The sequence below is a fragment of the Crocuta crocuta genome, unplaced genomic scaffold, assembly GCF_008692635.1.
Source record: "Crocuta crocuta isolate KB4526 unplaced genomic scaffold, BGI_CrCroc_1.0 scaffold114, whole genome shotgun sequence".
Taxonomy (NCBI): domain Eukaryota; kingdom Metazoa; phylum Chordata; class Mammalia; order Carnivora; family Hyaenidae; genus Crocuta; species Crocuta crocuta.
In genome coordinates this window covers 219,430-233,600 of record NW_027530000.1, presented here as the reverse complement: position 1 = coordinate 233,600, position 14,171 = coordinate 219,430, and the positions used below count along the sequence as shown (strand labels likewise).

The 14,171-nt window shown below is 65.0% G+C and overlaps 1 protein-coding gene across 1 annotated transcript in view; it reads right to left on the bottom strand.

Moving 5' to 3' along the window:
* Nucleotides 1-14,171, bottom strand: part of ULK1 (unc-51 like autophagy activating kinase 1) — a 34,084-nt gene that overhangs the window by 4,433 nt on the left and 15,480 nt on the right. Inside the window, exons 11-27 of the mRNA XM_077763605.1 lie at nucleotides 8,373-8,405; nucleotides 8,015-8,051; nucleotides 7,200-7,373; nucleotides 7,035-7,108; nucleotides 6,744-6,845; nucleotides 5,877-5,935; nucleotides 5,712-5,794; nucleotides 5,403-5,453; nucleotides 5,085-5,173; nucleotides 4,253-4,406; nucleotides 3,129-3,189; nucleotides 2,940-3,029; nucleotides 2,269-2,391; nucleotides 1,434-1,582; nucleotides 1,223-1,309; nucleotides 635-903; nucleotides 2-179 (exon numbers count right to left, since the gene is read on the bottom strand). Coding sequence (XP_077619731.1) covers nucleotides 2-179; nucleotides 635-903; nucleotides 1,223-1,309; nucleotides 1,434-1,582; nucleotides 2,269-2,391; nucleotides 2,940-3,029; nucleotides 3,129-3,189; nucleotides 4,253-4,406; nucleotides 5,085-5,173; nucleotides 5,403-5,453; nucleotides 5,712-5,794; nucleotides 5,877-5,935; nucleotides 6,744-6,845; nucleotides 7,035-7,108; nucleotides 7,200-7,373; nucleotides 8,015-8,051; nucleotides 8,373-8,405 — 1,813 coding nt within the window. The remainder of the gene's footprint in view (nucleotide 1; nucleotides 180-634; nucleotides 904-1,222; nucleotides 1,310-1,433; nucleotides 1,583-2,268; nucleotides 2,392-2,939; nucleotides 3,030-3,128; nucleotides 3,190-4,252; nucleotides 4,407-5,084; nucleotides 5,174-5,402; nucleotides 5,454-5,711; nucleotides 5,795-5,876; nucleotides 5,936-6,743; nucleotides 6,846-7,034; nucleotides 7,109-7,199; nucleotides 7,374-8,014; nucleotides 8,052-8,372; nucleotides 8,406-14,171) is intronic.

The window sequence follows — 14,171 nt, the reverse complement described above, 5'->3', positions numbered from 1 at the left end:
TGGCTGTCCTCAGTGGGCCGGAGGCCAGGGCCCAGCTGCTGCCCCTGGAACGGTCCCGCCTCTGACAGATCAGGCAGCGTCCGGTTCCGAGGGGGCGTCATGACGACGCCCTGCCGGGCCAGGAGCGCCAGCAGGTTCTGCGAGCTGGGGGTCTTGGGGAAATCGAACGCAGGCACAGCCTAGGAGCACAGGGGACAAGGTGCAGGCGAGCGCTACCGTGAGCGCATCAGCGCCCAGCACCCACGCAGCCTGCACCCGAGGTCTGCAAGGCATAGACAAGACACCTGCACATGCCGGAAAGCAATACCCTCCATGCATGCGCACGCCCTGAGGACCCCCACAACCGTGCCTAGAGGGCCTCACTGCACTTCAGAGAACTACACGAGGGCAGAGCTAAGCGGTTTGCCCAGAGTGATGCTGGGGCACGTCGGTCGGGTAACTTTTGCACTTCTGGGCCCAAAGCTCCCCATCCGCTGGCCCCTGGCCCCTAACCCTGCCAGGCAGGGGCGCTGACGGCCTCAGCAGGTACGTGGGAAGGGGTCCTCGGTACAGAGCCACCCTGAGATCTTTTCCCAGGACTGGACGGCCCCTCCCTCCCTCCCTCCCTCTCCCCACCAAGTTCCAGCCCCGTTACCTTGGTGGGGGAGCCCAGGATGGGGGGCAAGGGGTTCCGCTGCAGGAAGTCGGGCAGCTTGGGTGAGCCTCGCAGCGGCCGGCAAGACTGAAGCACATGGGACGGCTGCGGGGGGCTGGACTGGGGGGGGCCGAACGCTGCCCCCAGCGGGTCCGTGGGGGGCTTGGGCAACTTAGGGCGGACAACATGCAGGTCAGACAGGTTGGGAGCGCTGTGCAGGCGGTAGCCCAGCCCAGCAGCGTGGGGAGAGTGCTCGGGCACGGAGGAGCCTGGGATGGGACAGGACAAGGCCCAATCACCGCCATGTGGGGGCCACCTGGCCCAGCGCACGCCACCACCAAGCAGGAGCGTGTGTGCGAGGCCCTCGATGTAACCGACCCTTCCCCCGCACTGCTCCACGGTGCACAAGGCAGACCGCGCGGTGGGCACAGACCCGGAATCCCCAAGTGCACCAGGACAACCCCCAGGCTGGAGCTGGAGCCGGTGAAAGCCATTTCACGGGATGCCCACCTTCTCCTAACTCGGAAGAGGGGAGCTGTGAGAGCCCTCGCCCGCTCTGCCCTCCTCCCCTGGCGGGGCCACACCTACCTGGGTGAGGGGATCTGCCACCCCGCATCTCGGGTGCCTGGGGAGAGGGTGCCCCACTCCAGCCTGGCCGCTCGGGGATGATTCCAACTTGAGGAGAGAGGGGTCACCAGGGTCACGCCCAGGCAAACAGGGCCAGTCTCCTCCCCACCCCCACCCGGCCCCGGCCCAAGGGGACGCCCAGGCCCACTTCCACCAGGCCGTCCAGGTTCACCTTGCGGAGACGGTGTGTAGGGCCGGCCCCCGCCCAAGGAGAGCTTCCTGGCCAGGGCAGCTCCGTGCTCAGCATGGGATGGGGGCGACGGACTGGCCCGGGCAAAGCCCAGGGGGCTGGTGCTGCCCGACCTGCGGATGGCGGAGCACCTGGGGACATGAGCAGGCATGAGGGGAGGCCCCAGCCACGCACGGTGAGGGTCATAGCCAGGCCAGATGGCTCGTCCTCCTCCGCTGTGATAACGGGCCTCACTAGGAGCCTTCGGGAGGACTGGACCCCTCACCCTACTAACTAGGGGGTAGAGACCCCATGTGTCCCTGGGGCATCCTCAGGCCTGAGGTCAGTTCCTTGTCAGGACAACACTGGCCCCCAGGGCCTTCTGGGAATTAAAAAAAAAGGGCCTTCTGTTGTGTTCACTGGAATTTATCAAAAATCAATACTGGGTCTTGTAGGGCCACCTGGGTGGTGACTCGGTTGGTTGAGCATCTGACTCTTGATTTAGGCTCAGGTCACAATCCCAGGGCCGTGAGATCAAGCCCCAAGTTGGACTCTGCACTGAGCATGGAGCCTGCCTGGGATTCTCGCTCTCTTCCTCGGCCCCTCTCCACCGCTCAACCATGCACTCCGTTCTGTCTAAGAAACACAGTAATAAATGTAGAATCTCTGCACACCCACTGCATGAACTCTGACGGTGAGGGTTACATGCTGCACAGCCTGCAAAACTGTGTGTGACGACCCTGGGGCGGGATTCTCACACAGCGCTCCGGGGCATGCCCTGCCACCAGGGGGAGCCGCTGCAGCTACCGGGCTCAGTGCTGAGGGGGGCTAGACTCACCGTGCGGCCTGGTACGGGGTGGGGGACTGCAGATTCTGCTCAATGCGCTGGTAATTGTGCACCTGCGTGGGCACCGGGATGGGGACAGACACGCCGCACCTGCTGCTGGACGGGCCGGCCCGGCTGTGGCGGGAGAGGCAGGGCGTGGTCAACGGAGACACTGCACTGGGCTGAACCCTAGGCTCAAACATCGGGGGGCAGAAGCCACCCAGGCCACCTGCTTCCTCACCTCTGCGTGTGCCCAGCACCGCTACCATGCAGGCAGCAGGAACTGTTCCCACCCCCCCCATTCACGCTGTGCCCAAGGAGCTTCTGGATGGGACCAACCACTGGGACACGTGGGAAAAGGCCAGGCAAGGGACAGTGAGGCCGAGCCTGCTCTCCCACCTTGGCCCTGGGAACCCAAGCCCACCCAGCCCTGCAGGATGGGTGTGTGTGTGTGTGTGTGTGTGTGTGTGTGTGTGGCAACACTGGTCCCCGGGGGTCCCTGAAGCTCCCCATCCCTGGGTCTACATCTCTCTGATCACAGCCCTGTCCCCTGGGTCACCCACGAGATGCCCAGTGTCCTCGAGGCCTGAACTAAGACATGACCCCCAGACTCCAACCTGGGGCTGGAGGCCCTAATCCTGCCTCGGGGCCACTCCCAGCTGTGCCTTCCGGGCCCCACTCACCCGGAGGGGCTTGGAGAGCTGCTGCAGGGTGGGGAAGGAGATGGGGTCCGGCCACGGCTCTCCGGGCCAGCCGAGGCCACCAGTGAGCTCCTGATGGGGACAGAACACACAGGCAGGACACACCTCAGGCCGACCAGGGCCAGCATGCCCCTCTCCCAAAAAGATTAGACGGCAAGGCAGGGGGCTTACCCACTACACATCAGGCTGTCCAGTGGGGGCTTGGCTCCAACCGGCTCGGCCACCAGGTCACCTGCGGATGGGAGACAGGGGAGGCTGGGCATCAGGACAAGTGTGCATCCCACCCTCCTGGGTCACTCACCCACCCCGAGAGACCCCACACTCAATTCCAGAGACTGACGGGAGGCTGACGGGAGGCTCCGTGAGACAAAGCGGGGGGAGGAGCCGGCACTCCCAAGTTCCACCGTCACATGCGCTGGGGACTCCCTTACCTGACTGGACCTTAGGGCTCCCAAGGCAGACCCTGGGTGCTCTGTGCATATCCCAGCCTCCAGCCAGCTCCAGGCTAGGCACCCCCAGCTCCCAGTCCTGGCCTGAGCCCTCTGCGGGCACCCTGGGTCCCACAGCTGCCCAGCAACGTCTCCTGCGGCCCTCCCTACCTTGCCTGACGTGGGCCTGGGGCCGCTCCGACCCGAGTCATGGGATGGCCAGGGGCAGCAAAAGGAAGTGTCAATGTCCAGGGGTACGAGAGGAACCTGGGACCCCAGGACAGGGCTTGGGGAGGGCTGGGCCTGTCCCAGAGGCCTGAGCAGTGCCTGGGCGCAATACTGAGCTGGCAGCTCTCTCCCTGGGAGCAGGCGCTCCGCACGGTGGGGAGGGTGGAGGGCCGGGCCTGAGCACAGGCACTCGGGCCACAACCACCCACTGGGAACCGTAGGACTTGGCTTGCACTCTGTAGCCAAGCTGACCTGGTAGGGAAGCTCCCAGAACCCATCGAGGGCCCACAGGCAGAGAGAGGGTTGCAAACACACACACACACACACACTCAGTGACGCAAACCCCGGCCCGACCTGGAAACTGGGCTGGGACCATAACAAAGTCATCCGTGTCACAGGACGAATCCTTGCTGCTGCCGCCGGAGCCGCGGGAGCCGTGCAGGAATCCAGCGGTGTCGGCCGGGGAAGTCAGCGTCTTCTGTAGCTGCTGCTGCATGTCCCCGAGGGACTGCGGGCCAGAAGGGAGGCCACTGAGACCCGGCCCCAGGGCCTGGGTGAAAGTGCGGCTGCTGAGAAGGGATGACGCTCTCCTCNACACACACACACACACGAGCTCAGTGACGCAAACCCCGGCCCGACCTGGAAACTGGGCTGGGACCATAACAAAGTCATCCGTGTCACAGGACGAATCCTTGCTGCTGCCGCCGGAGCCGCGGGAGCCGTGCAGGAATCCAGCGGTGTCGGCCGGGGAAGTCAGCGTCTTCTGTAGCTGCTGCTGCATGTCCCCGAGGGACTGCGGGCCAGAAGGGAGGCCACTGAGACCCGGCCCCAGGGCCTGGGTGAAAGTGCGGCTGCTGAGAAGGGATGACGCTCTCCTCCCGAGGGGCCACCCCTTCCCCCATTTTGAAATGGGGAGTTTCTGAAATGCTGTGCCCCCAGCTGGCCCCACAGGACAGTCACTGGACGGGGCTCCTGGGGAGACCGTTTCAGTGACACCCCCACCACCCTGCTTCTCCATCAGTCCTGCAAAGGCCTGAAACGGAGGCCGTCAGCGCTCAGTATTGCAAGGTGTCACCCAACAGCGGGCAGCGTCCACCAGGGTCATGGCCCCGCCTCGGCGCCCCCTCAGCAGGCCCAGCCCCGCCCCGTGCCGAGGGCCGGGACTGCCCAGCGGGCTCTAAGACTCCAGGCCTCCCTGTCCCCGTTCCCAGGAGTGCACACCAGTGCTCACGGAGGCCCTGAAGAACACGGACCCGCACCTCGCAGGTCAGCCTCCGGGACGGGAGGGCTGGGGGAGGGGCCAGCTTCTCCCGCTTCAACGGTTTATAATCAGAACATGGCTTGCACATCTTGTGTGCGTGGGTCAGACAAACCCACAGAAATAAAGGCGAGTGTCCTGAGGCTGCTCTGACCCCAGTGTGACATCCTCGCGCTCCAAACCCCAGGGTCGGGCCCCCAGCGGGTGACTCACCGGGGGGGAGGCCAGGTGCGAGGTGGAGCTGCTGCTGGAGCTGCTGCCGGACCCGGAGCTCGGGTACGAGGGCACGGGCACGGGGGGGGCTGGCGAGGACACAGGTCAGCACGCTGGCACCGTCCCCGTCCCTCCCCCAGCCTGGCCAGGCCAGCCCATTGGCAGCAGGAGCGCGGCTCCTAGCGCACCGAGCACAAACTGCCGTCGCCCACCCAGAGGACCCAGGCACGGGCAGGGGCAGCCCCAGCTCCTAGCCCGTCAGCTGTGTGCAAGCCCCCCCCCGTGGCCTTGGGGCCCCCAGGCACTCAGGGGACTCACACTTCTTCACAGTGGCACTGGCCTCAAGGAAAGGATGATGGAAGAACTCGTCTGCAAAAGGGAGGGTGGGTGAGCGAGGCCCCAGGAGAGCCCTGTCCCCAGGGGCCCCCAGGGGAAGGATGGAGCTTTCCTCGGCCACCTGCGACCCCCTCTGGGTCCAGCCTCCAGCAGCTCAGGTACTGCTTCCGGCCAGCCCCCCACCCGCGAGAGGGCTTTCTCGCAGCAAACCCAGGCTTTTCATGGCCTGTGCAGCCGGGCCGGGGGCTGAGGGCACCCAGGAGCCCACAGTGCCCAGAGGCCCCCACTCACCAAAGTCCATGCGGTCCCTATGGTTGCGCTGCAGCAGGGCCAGCAGCAGCTGCCTCAGCGGCGCGGACGTCTCGCGGGGGATGCTGCGGCGGGGCGGGAAGACAGCATGACTCAGCGGCCCACCGGGGTCGGGGGGAGGGGGGGGTGCCAGGCGAGGGCACTTACGTGGGCACCAGGGTCTTGTTCCTCTCATAGAAGAGGCGGAGGTCCTGGGGGCTGCTGGCCTGGTGGGGGAGGACAGCACGTGAGGGCCCGTGGCCGGGGACCACGCGGCACACGCCCTCTGGGCTTCCCCCCTCCCCCACCCAGGCTCCAGACCACCACGACTGCACGAAGACAGTCAGGTGAGCCAGAAGCGAGGCGGCCAGGCCTCTTGTATGACTGGATGTCTGCTTCCTGAAATTAAACAGTCCATGAGCCCCAGCCCTGCAAAGAACCCCAGAATAAGCTTTCCCCTCCCTGCGGGCACTGTACCCCACGGGGGTCGGCTGGCTGGCACGTGTGGTCATCTGCTCAGTGGTGTAGTGCCAGGCACTTATGCCAGTACCGGCGTACAGCCAGGAGCAAAAGCATCTCCCCCCTTCCCAGGGCTGACCACCAGGGATAGGGAGGGGTGTGGGGAGCCAGGGGGCCAGCCTAGGTCACTGGGCAGTCAAATAAGGCTGAGGGGCAACCTGGCAACAGCTGAGAGCTGCCTGGCCAGGCCATGAGATCACTACGGGGTGCGCAGCCCAGCATGGCTGGCTCAGGGCCCTAAGCGCTCTGGGGTCCCACCACAGAGCAGGCTGCTGCTTTTCAAATGTGGTGTCCCCCCGGGGCCCGACGCCAACACAGGAAATCACGCCGGCACCAGGCTGGGAGGGGAGGGAGGGCGCACGGACGCACTCCAGAGCCCCCCCGCTCCAGCCTCGGCGCGGACGAGACCACGGGTGGCCCGCGCTCCAGGGAGGGAAGGCTGCAGGGCGGCAGTGCTCGGTGGGGGGCGTCCGGGTGCATGTCGGCAGCCAACCCACACCCGAGGGGCTCGCTCACCTGGAAGGGCGCCTTCCCCGTCAGGCACTGGTACACGATGGTGCCGATGCTCCACAGGTCGGCCTTCCCGTCGTAATGCTGGGACATGATGACTTCGGGGGCCTGCGGGCGCCAACGGCACAGGTCTGCACCGGGGTGAGAACTGGCGAGGCGCACGGGGACCCAGGCCCAGCACCAACGGCAGCCGGGTGTCCCGCCCCAGAGGTGGGAGGAAACCGTGGTGCAGCCATGCAGGCCACCACCCGAGGGGGGGCCCCAGGAGGGGCGCGGCCGGGCAGGAGCAGCGCCTACCATGTACATGGGAGAGCCACAGAGCGTGGCCGCCATCATGTTGCTCTGCAGGTACCGAGCGAAACCGAAGTCAGCTGCAGGCGAGGAGGGGCGCGTGAGCGGGGCGGCCGGAGCTCTGGGGGCTCCCCGCGCAGCCCCCCCGGCCCCTGACGGCCCCGGCCTCACCGATCTTGACGCGGATGTTGTTGGGGTTGGCACGGCGCCCGCCGGGGTTGGACAGCAGGATGTTCTGGGGCTTCAGGTCGCGGTGGATAATGCCCTTGCTGTGGAGCAGGCGCATGGCACCCGCGATCTGCTGCAGGAAGAGCCGGATGGTGTCCTCGCTCAGTGTCCGCATGGCTGCAGAGAGACGGGGGTGCAGCTCACCCAGGCGCCTTGTACTCACCGGCGCTCCGCCATCCCCCCCGAAGGCCCGCGGTAGCCAAGCCTGTGTCTCACGCTGGCCAACCCGAGCTCACCGCCACCAGGCCCTCAATGCCCACCCCCCCAACCTCCCACCTCAGTGCCTCCACCCCGCCCCCCGCCGCCAGGTGCTACTTTCCTAAGGCCCTTTCTCAGTTACCCTTTGAGCCCCAGGGCCTCCCCTCAGGGTGAGGGGATGGGAGGTGCCTACCGCCCCGGTGGGAAGCCAGGCCTTGCTGGGGGCCCTGCGGAGCAGCTGGCCATGTGCTTTGGGGACCCTGTAGGGCAGGGGGGGTGTACATCGGAAAGCAACGCATCCCCACAAACCGCTTAGGGCCCATTCAAGAGGGGCTCTGCCAGACGGAATCTGTCCCGAGGCTGTTCCTGACGGCTCCAACACCACGCGCGTCCCCAGCGGGGGCTCACTGCCCCTTCGGTCTTGCTCCGTAAGTGCCGGGGGGGACAGGGGACCCACCGCGTCCATCGGGCCCGGGGGCCTCATTCGCGTCAGGCTACCTCGCAGGCTAGGCTGGGGTGGGACGGCGCGCAGGCCACCCAGACAAGGGGGGTCCACTCACCGTGCAGGTAGTCAGCCAGGTCCCCGCCGTTACAGTACTGCAACACAGCAGCCGCACGGCCCGGTCAGCGGCCAGGACGGCCCCTCCAGCCCCGCGCGCTCCCCACACCGCCCGACACCCGGCCCCCTGCTCCCGGCCTCCTTCCTGGGCCAGGCGCCCCTCGCAATCCACACTGAAGAGGTCAGTGAGGCGTCTGACCACCTCTCGGGCACCTGTCAGGGCCGCCGGAGGCTCCTGAGGTAGCAGCCCTAAGCCCCCGGATGTGCAGCCGGCTTCTAACCCCCAGGTGACAAGGAACAAGGAGCCGGCAGGGCCCAGCCTCCTTGTCCTCACAGCTGGGCCTGCGGGAGGAACTCACCTCCATGACGAGGTAAACGGAATTGGCCATCTCCTGCAGAATACGGAGAAGAGGCGGTGAGAAGTGGAGGGGAGCCCCCTGCCCCCACCAATCCTCCAGGAAGCTCCCTTCAGCCTCAGTGTGACCTAGACGTTCGGCACCTAGGCCCTCAATGCCAGCTGCGCTACAAGCAAGAGAGGCCAGCGAGCACGGGCACCAGCTGGCCTGGCGGGCCCCAGGGCTGGGGGGGGGGGTTAATTCTGAGGTCTTTTGCTCCTGGGCTTGAATGACAGGAGCAGCAGCCAATCAGAGCACTCCACTTGCCAAGTCTGGGGAGGAGGCTGAGGTCCTGGCAGGGCAGGGAGCCAGGCCCAGCCCTGAGGTTTCAACAGGGCTCAGCTTAACGTTCTACCCAGCCAGTGGTCCCCACGTCCCCAGGAAAGACACAACTAGGGTGCAAGGGCCGTGACCCACAACCCTCAGAAGCCACTCTGGACTCCTGCATCAGATGCCAACATGTGACGTTGGTGCTGCAAGCCCACAGCACAGGCCGGCTTCCGGCTCAGCGCCCACCACCCGTGGCCTCGCATGATGCTGGCATCCTCAGCAGGGTCCACCCCCACGAGACCACGGAGCCCGAGGCCCAGGCCAGCGCACAGGCAGTCACCACCAGCAGGCCTCATTCGTGCACAGGACGCCCCCACCTGGACGCAGCTGGCAGGAGGTGCCCCTGAGATCCCTGTCACAGCCAAGTAATCTGAGGCCCAGAGGCCAGGCAGGCGGGCTCCTAACCTCTCTGCTGTGCTACACACAGCCGTCCCCCCAGCTCTTCCCCAGGCCGTGGCGCTGCCAGCCAGCAGCAAGGCCCCAGACCTCGGTGCCAGCAGGGCACTGGGCTGGGAGCCACAGCACAAGCCCTCTCTGCTCCAGAGAACCCCAACTTCCCACCCCCCACTGTGCAGGCAAGTCTGTGAACAGCTAGCTGAAGCCCCCAAAGCATGGGGGGGGGGAACCTGTTCCAGCTTGCCCCACCCCGTGCTCCCTGTCACTGCGGGGAGGGAAGGCGGGCTCTCCCCACACAGGCAGGTCCTTCCAAGCAGCTGCAGGGGAGAGATAACACGGGGCAGCTACAGGGAGTCCCCAGGCACACACTGGACAGGACAGACAGACCAGGATGGAGGCGGGCAGGGGCTGACGTTCAGGAGGGGGTGAGAAGCTTCTAGGCAGAGGACCCCCGCAGTGGGCAGAGGGAGGTGCTGGAGAGAAGAACCCAGGAGACGGCATCACTCAGGCCGCCTGCTCCCTGCTTGCCATCACCTTGGCCGTGGTCACCTCGGGTGCTCACTGGGCACCCTCCAGTTACTACTGACCAGTGAGCTCTGCGGAATGCGGTGAGCTCGCACCTGGAGAGGCTAAATCCTTTGCCCCGGGGCACCCAGTAGAGGGGTAGAGCTGGGACTCAGGTCAGGCACCTCCAGCTCCCAGAAGAGCCAAAGTGACAGGCAATACAGAGACACAGCATCCATTCCCCTTGGGTGTCCCCAGGGAGTGACCCACCAGGACCAGCAGAATGCCAGGGCTATGCGGGAGTAGGGAGTGCAGCCCCTGGCCCGCCCCCCTTGCCTCTCCCCCAAACATGGGGGTGCCCAGACCCCACAACCACCTCCTCTGGAAAGGCCTCCTCCACAGAAGTCACATCAGAGTCTACACTGTGCCCAAGAACTGGGACACCTCGGCCCCACTCCCACCCCTTCCCCACACCCCCCCAAGCTTCCCAAGGTGATGGCAGATGCCCTCCCTCCAAAGACCTAGGGTGCCCCGTCCCCACAGGTCACAGCATGTCACCTCACGGGAGGCCTCCTCTCCTGAGGCCACTTGGAAGCCTCCGTGGGGCTCACGGGTGCTCAGTGAACAGTCAGGGAGCAGCAGGCCAGAGCGGGGCCTGGGCTCCCCCTCCCCCGCCGGTCGCTGTTGCTCTGCCCTTGGCTGTGGGTCAGCCTCATCCCCGGCAGGCCCTCCCCGGCTCGGGGCACCGAGGACGGGCGGCCAAGCCAACCTCGCTGCGGGGTGTTCAGGCTTGGGTGACCCAGGAAAGCCGCACAGGGGTCTCCCACCACCCTGGGACAGACGCCAGCTTCAGACCAGCCCATTCCCGCTGGAGTGTGTCTCGCCACCTCGGAGACGGGCCCTCAGAGGCCCTACTGCACGTCCTAACTGCACGGCCGGGCCACGTCCCCGCTGTGCCAACACCAAGCAGGTCTCAGGCAAGCAAAGTCACCGGCCCTGACAAGGACCAGAAGGTGCAGGCAGCAAGACTCCCGGCCCCTGGGTGGGGCACTTGTCCAGACAGGCTCCGTGCCCAGGCCCCCGTCCTGGCCTGGCTGCCCGGCCGCCTGGGGCCATGCAGTCACTCCTGGGGGGGCCCTCAGGGGGGAAGGAGGCGTCAGCACCACCTCCGTGGCCACAGGTGGCCTGCCCCTGTCCACTCAGCACAACCCAAATGTGCCTCCGGCCCCACTGCTGCTGGCCTCCACACAGGCTAAGCTGGGCTCTTCCCAGCTCCCCGGGGGGTGAGCAGAGCCCGCACAGGCTCCAGGCACCAAGCCACCTCCTTGGGGTCAGTCTAATTCTGTCTACACACTTGAAAAGACGAGGATCACTCCCCGGGGCTCCCGATGACCACCACATACCAGAGACATCTTGCCTCTTGGAGAGGCAGATGGGAATTGCTGGCATGTTTGCACCTTCAGAGAGCAGATTCTAGAAAACCCTTATCACATCGATACAGAAACATAAACGTGGGGCACCGGGGTGGCTCAGTCGGTTAAGTAACTGACTTCAGCTCAGGCCATGAGCTGGTTCGTGAGTTCGAGCCCCACATCGGGCTCTCTGCCATCAGCTCAGAGCCCACTTTAAATCCTCTCTCCCCCTTTCTCACTGCCCCTGCCCTGCTCCTTCTGTCTCCCCCAAAACATAAATTTAAAAAAGAAATATAAACGTGGCCAAGGCACAGGACTGCCAGTCCCCATGCCCACCCAGGTGCCCTCACTGCTCCATGGCCAGATACCACCCTAGGACAAGGTAGGTCCGTCCCACCCACCTCACCACTCCCCTAAGGAAGGAAACAGTACACACAGGGGTCCCACAATTCTGCCCCAGTCACACAGCTGGCTGTGGGGGGGGTTGGACACCGAGTCCCGACTACCTCCCTGTGCAGCCCCAAGAAAGGGGGTGAGGATTCCCAACCTGTGCACCTGAGGTGCAAGGGGGGGGATGAAAGTGAGCCCTCCCTCTCCCTCCCCTGGCAGGGTCCCACAGGCCCTGGAGCCAGGCCAGGTGTCCTGGGCAGCCTGGCACGGGCATCCAGGCACGTAGGAGGCCACTCCGCCATGGGGCGCTAAGGTGCTTGGCTTAATAGGATCCCAACTCCCTGCCTGGGCTGGGCTGGGTGGGCGGGCACGCGCTGACCTAGCTACCCCCCCCCCCGGGGGCAGCCGTCTCAGCTCAGGAAGGTGGTCCTAGCCCAGGCGCAGGCAGGGAACAGAGCAGAGCTGCCCCAGGCCGGCTCTTCCAGGCGGCTCCCAGGACTCCCAGAAGGGAAGGAGGCCCAGCCCAGCCTCCTTCCTCGGGAGCCTCCCCAGCTGCCCATTGTGTGCCGGCAGCTCCCTGGAGGGCGGCCTGCTCCCTTCCTCCGCACGCTGGGCCCACCCGCCTCCGGAAATGCCGGGACAATCCCTGGGGAACAGTCTACACACACCGTCGAGGACCACCGAGCCCCGGCTGCTACACACCCAGCAAGTCCACTGATGCGCCTTGCACGTGCCCACAGCAGCTCTGCTCCAGGGCACCGACTGCGCGCTGGCAGTGGGGTCCGGTGCGGGCGCAGGGCCCCGGTGGCCAGCACAGTGCTGAAAGCACACAGACCCGCAGAGACGAGTCCCCTCAGAGGGCAGGGCCACGGTCCCACGTAGGGAGAAGCCGGGGCCTGAGTCCCTCGGGCAGCACGCCTATTTCTTACCTCACCTCGGAGTCCCGCACGGTGCTTCCTGAGGCACCTTAATCCACGTTTCCTACTGCCCGGGACGTGTTGTGCTTCCACTTTAAGTTAAAACTGAGCTAGTGCCGAGGGGCTCCCAGGAGGCCCGCATCCTGTCCCGGGGCCCTGGCCCCTCTCAGACTGGCAGGACAGAGGTCTCTGCGGGCCACACGTCAGGAGGTGGGCCGGCTCTGTCTGCAGCCAGGTGGCCTGGGGGAGGGAGTCACGTCCAGCTGGGGGAAGCCGCTGCCCTGGGAGGGGGAGGGCAAGGCCTGTGACCGTCAGCCCTCCTCCCCGGGCACGCGGGGCAGGGCTCGTCCTGGCGATTCCTGCAACGGCCACCCTCCCCGGGGAAGAGCGTGTCCAGGTACCATATACCACATGGGTCTCACCTCAATCTGGAAGGCCCCAGACCACAGGCTACGGCTGCCTCAGCATGGGTCAGGGGTGTCTCAGAACAGAGTCCTGAGGGTCCCCCACCAAGCACCCACATGAGGCTGACAAATGTCCCTATTCCATAAGGGCCACAAAACTACAATCTGAGAGAATGTTTGCAACCAATCACAAAAGAGCCTCCTTAATGTATAAAAAGCTCCTACAAATCACTATTTATACAGCACCTGTTATACAGGAGCCGCAGATAGAAGCATGTGTCATAAACTGGTCCGGGTTCTCATCAGGACCACCCTGCAACACAGGTGTACTACTATCTCCCATTTCGCAGGTAACACAGACACCAAGAGACTGAGAGCTTGCCCAAGGTTAAGTCACACAAGTGAAGTCACGGAGGAGCTGGGTTCAGGGAAAGGCAGTCGGGCTGGGGACCCGCTGTGAACCCGGTGCCATCCAGCCTCAGTGATAAGGCCAACAGGGATCACGCACAGGGCAGGTGGTATTCTGAATACACACACCGGGACGCTGACCCTCACTCACAAGTGAAAACACCGACATGTCATTTCTCGCCACGATGCGGGTCTGATAAGCGACCCCCCGGCAAGGGTATGGGGAGACGGGCCCTTCTGAACGCAGCACCGCTGCGTGCCCAGGCCCAGCTCTGGGGGCCACAATCTGACAACTGTCCCAACCTGGAAGCACACGTCCCAGGCACCCAAGGACTCCCACACGCAAACCCACACACGGCGGAAGCGAGGGCAAGGCTAGTCTCTCTCACTGCCGACGTGTCGAAATCCCAGGAAAACGCCACGTGCCGTCAGCGGGGTTTGGCAGGTCAGTCTTGCCATGTGGGGCGATCGTACCCAACATGACGGCCACAACTGGAACAGAAACACGCACATACATTGGGACACTGTGTGGCATGACAAAGATCCTGCTGCCCCAAGATACACGCAGAACAGTGGATGCCGTGGTGGCACAGGGGCTTGTAAGAACGTGTTTCTGTCCCTGGAGAGATCCAGAAACAACCAGTGTGTGGGGGGGGCCCTCTGGGGGTAAGATGGAGGTCAACAGGGAAAGGGGTTCCCTTCTTCCAAGTCTGCTTCTATAATCCTTTCTTAAGCTAAATTATTTATCACCTAGTTTTAAATGCCACTTCTCCGAGGTCCCATGTGTCTCTGAGTCCCGGGACTCAGGGGACCAGCCCACACCCTGGGGGTGAGAGCAGAGCCCCAGCAGAGGCCAGGCCCTGGGGCCGGGGGAGGACACACAGCCTCCAAGCGAGCGCCTCCTCCAAGCAGGGAAGCTGACTCGCCGCCAGCATGAGAGGAAGTGGCGCTGCCCACAAGCAGGTGTGTGGCAGCCGGGATGGGGAGGGAGGAAGGGGGGAG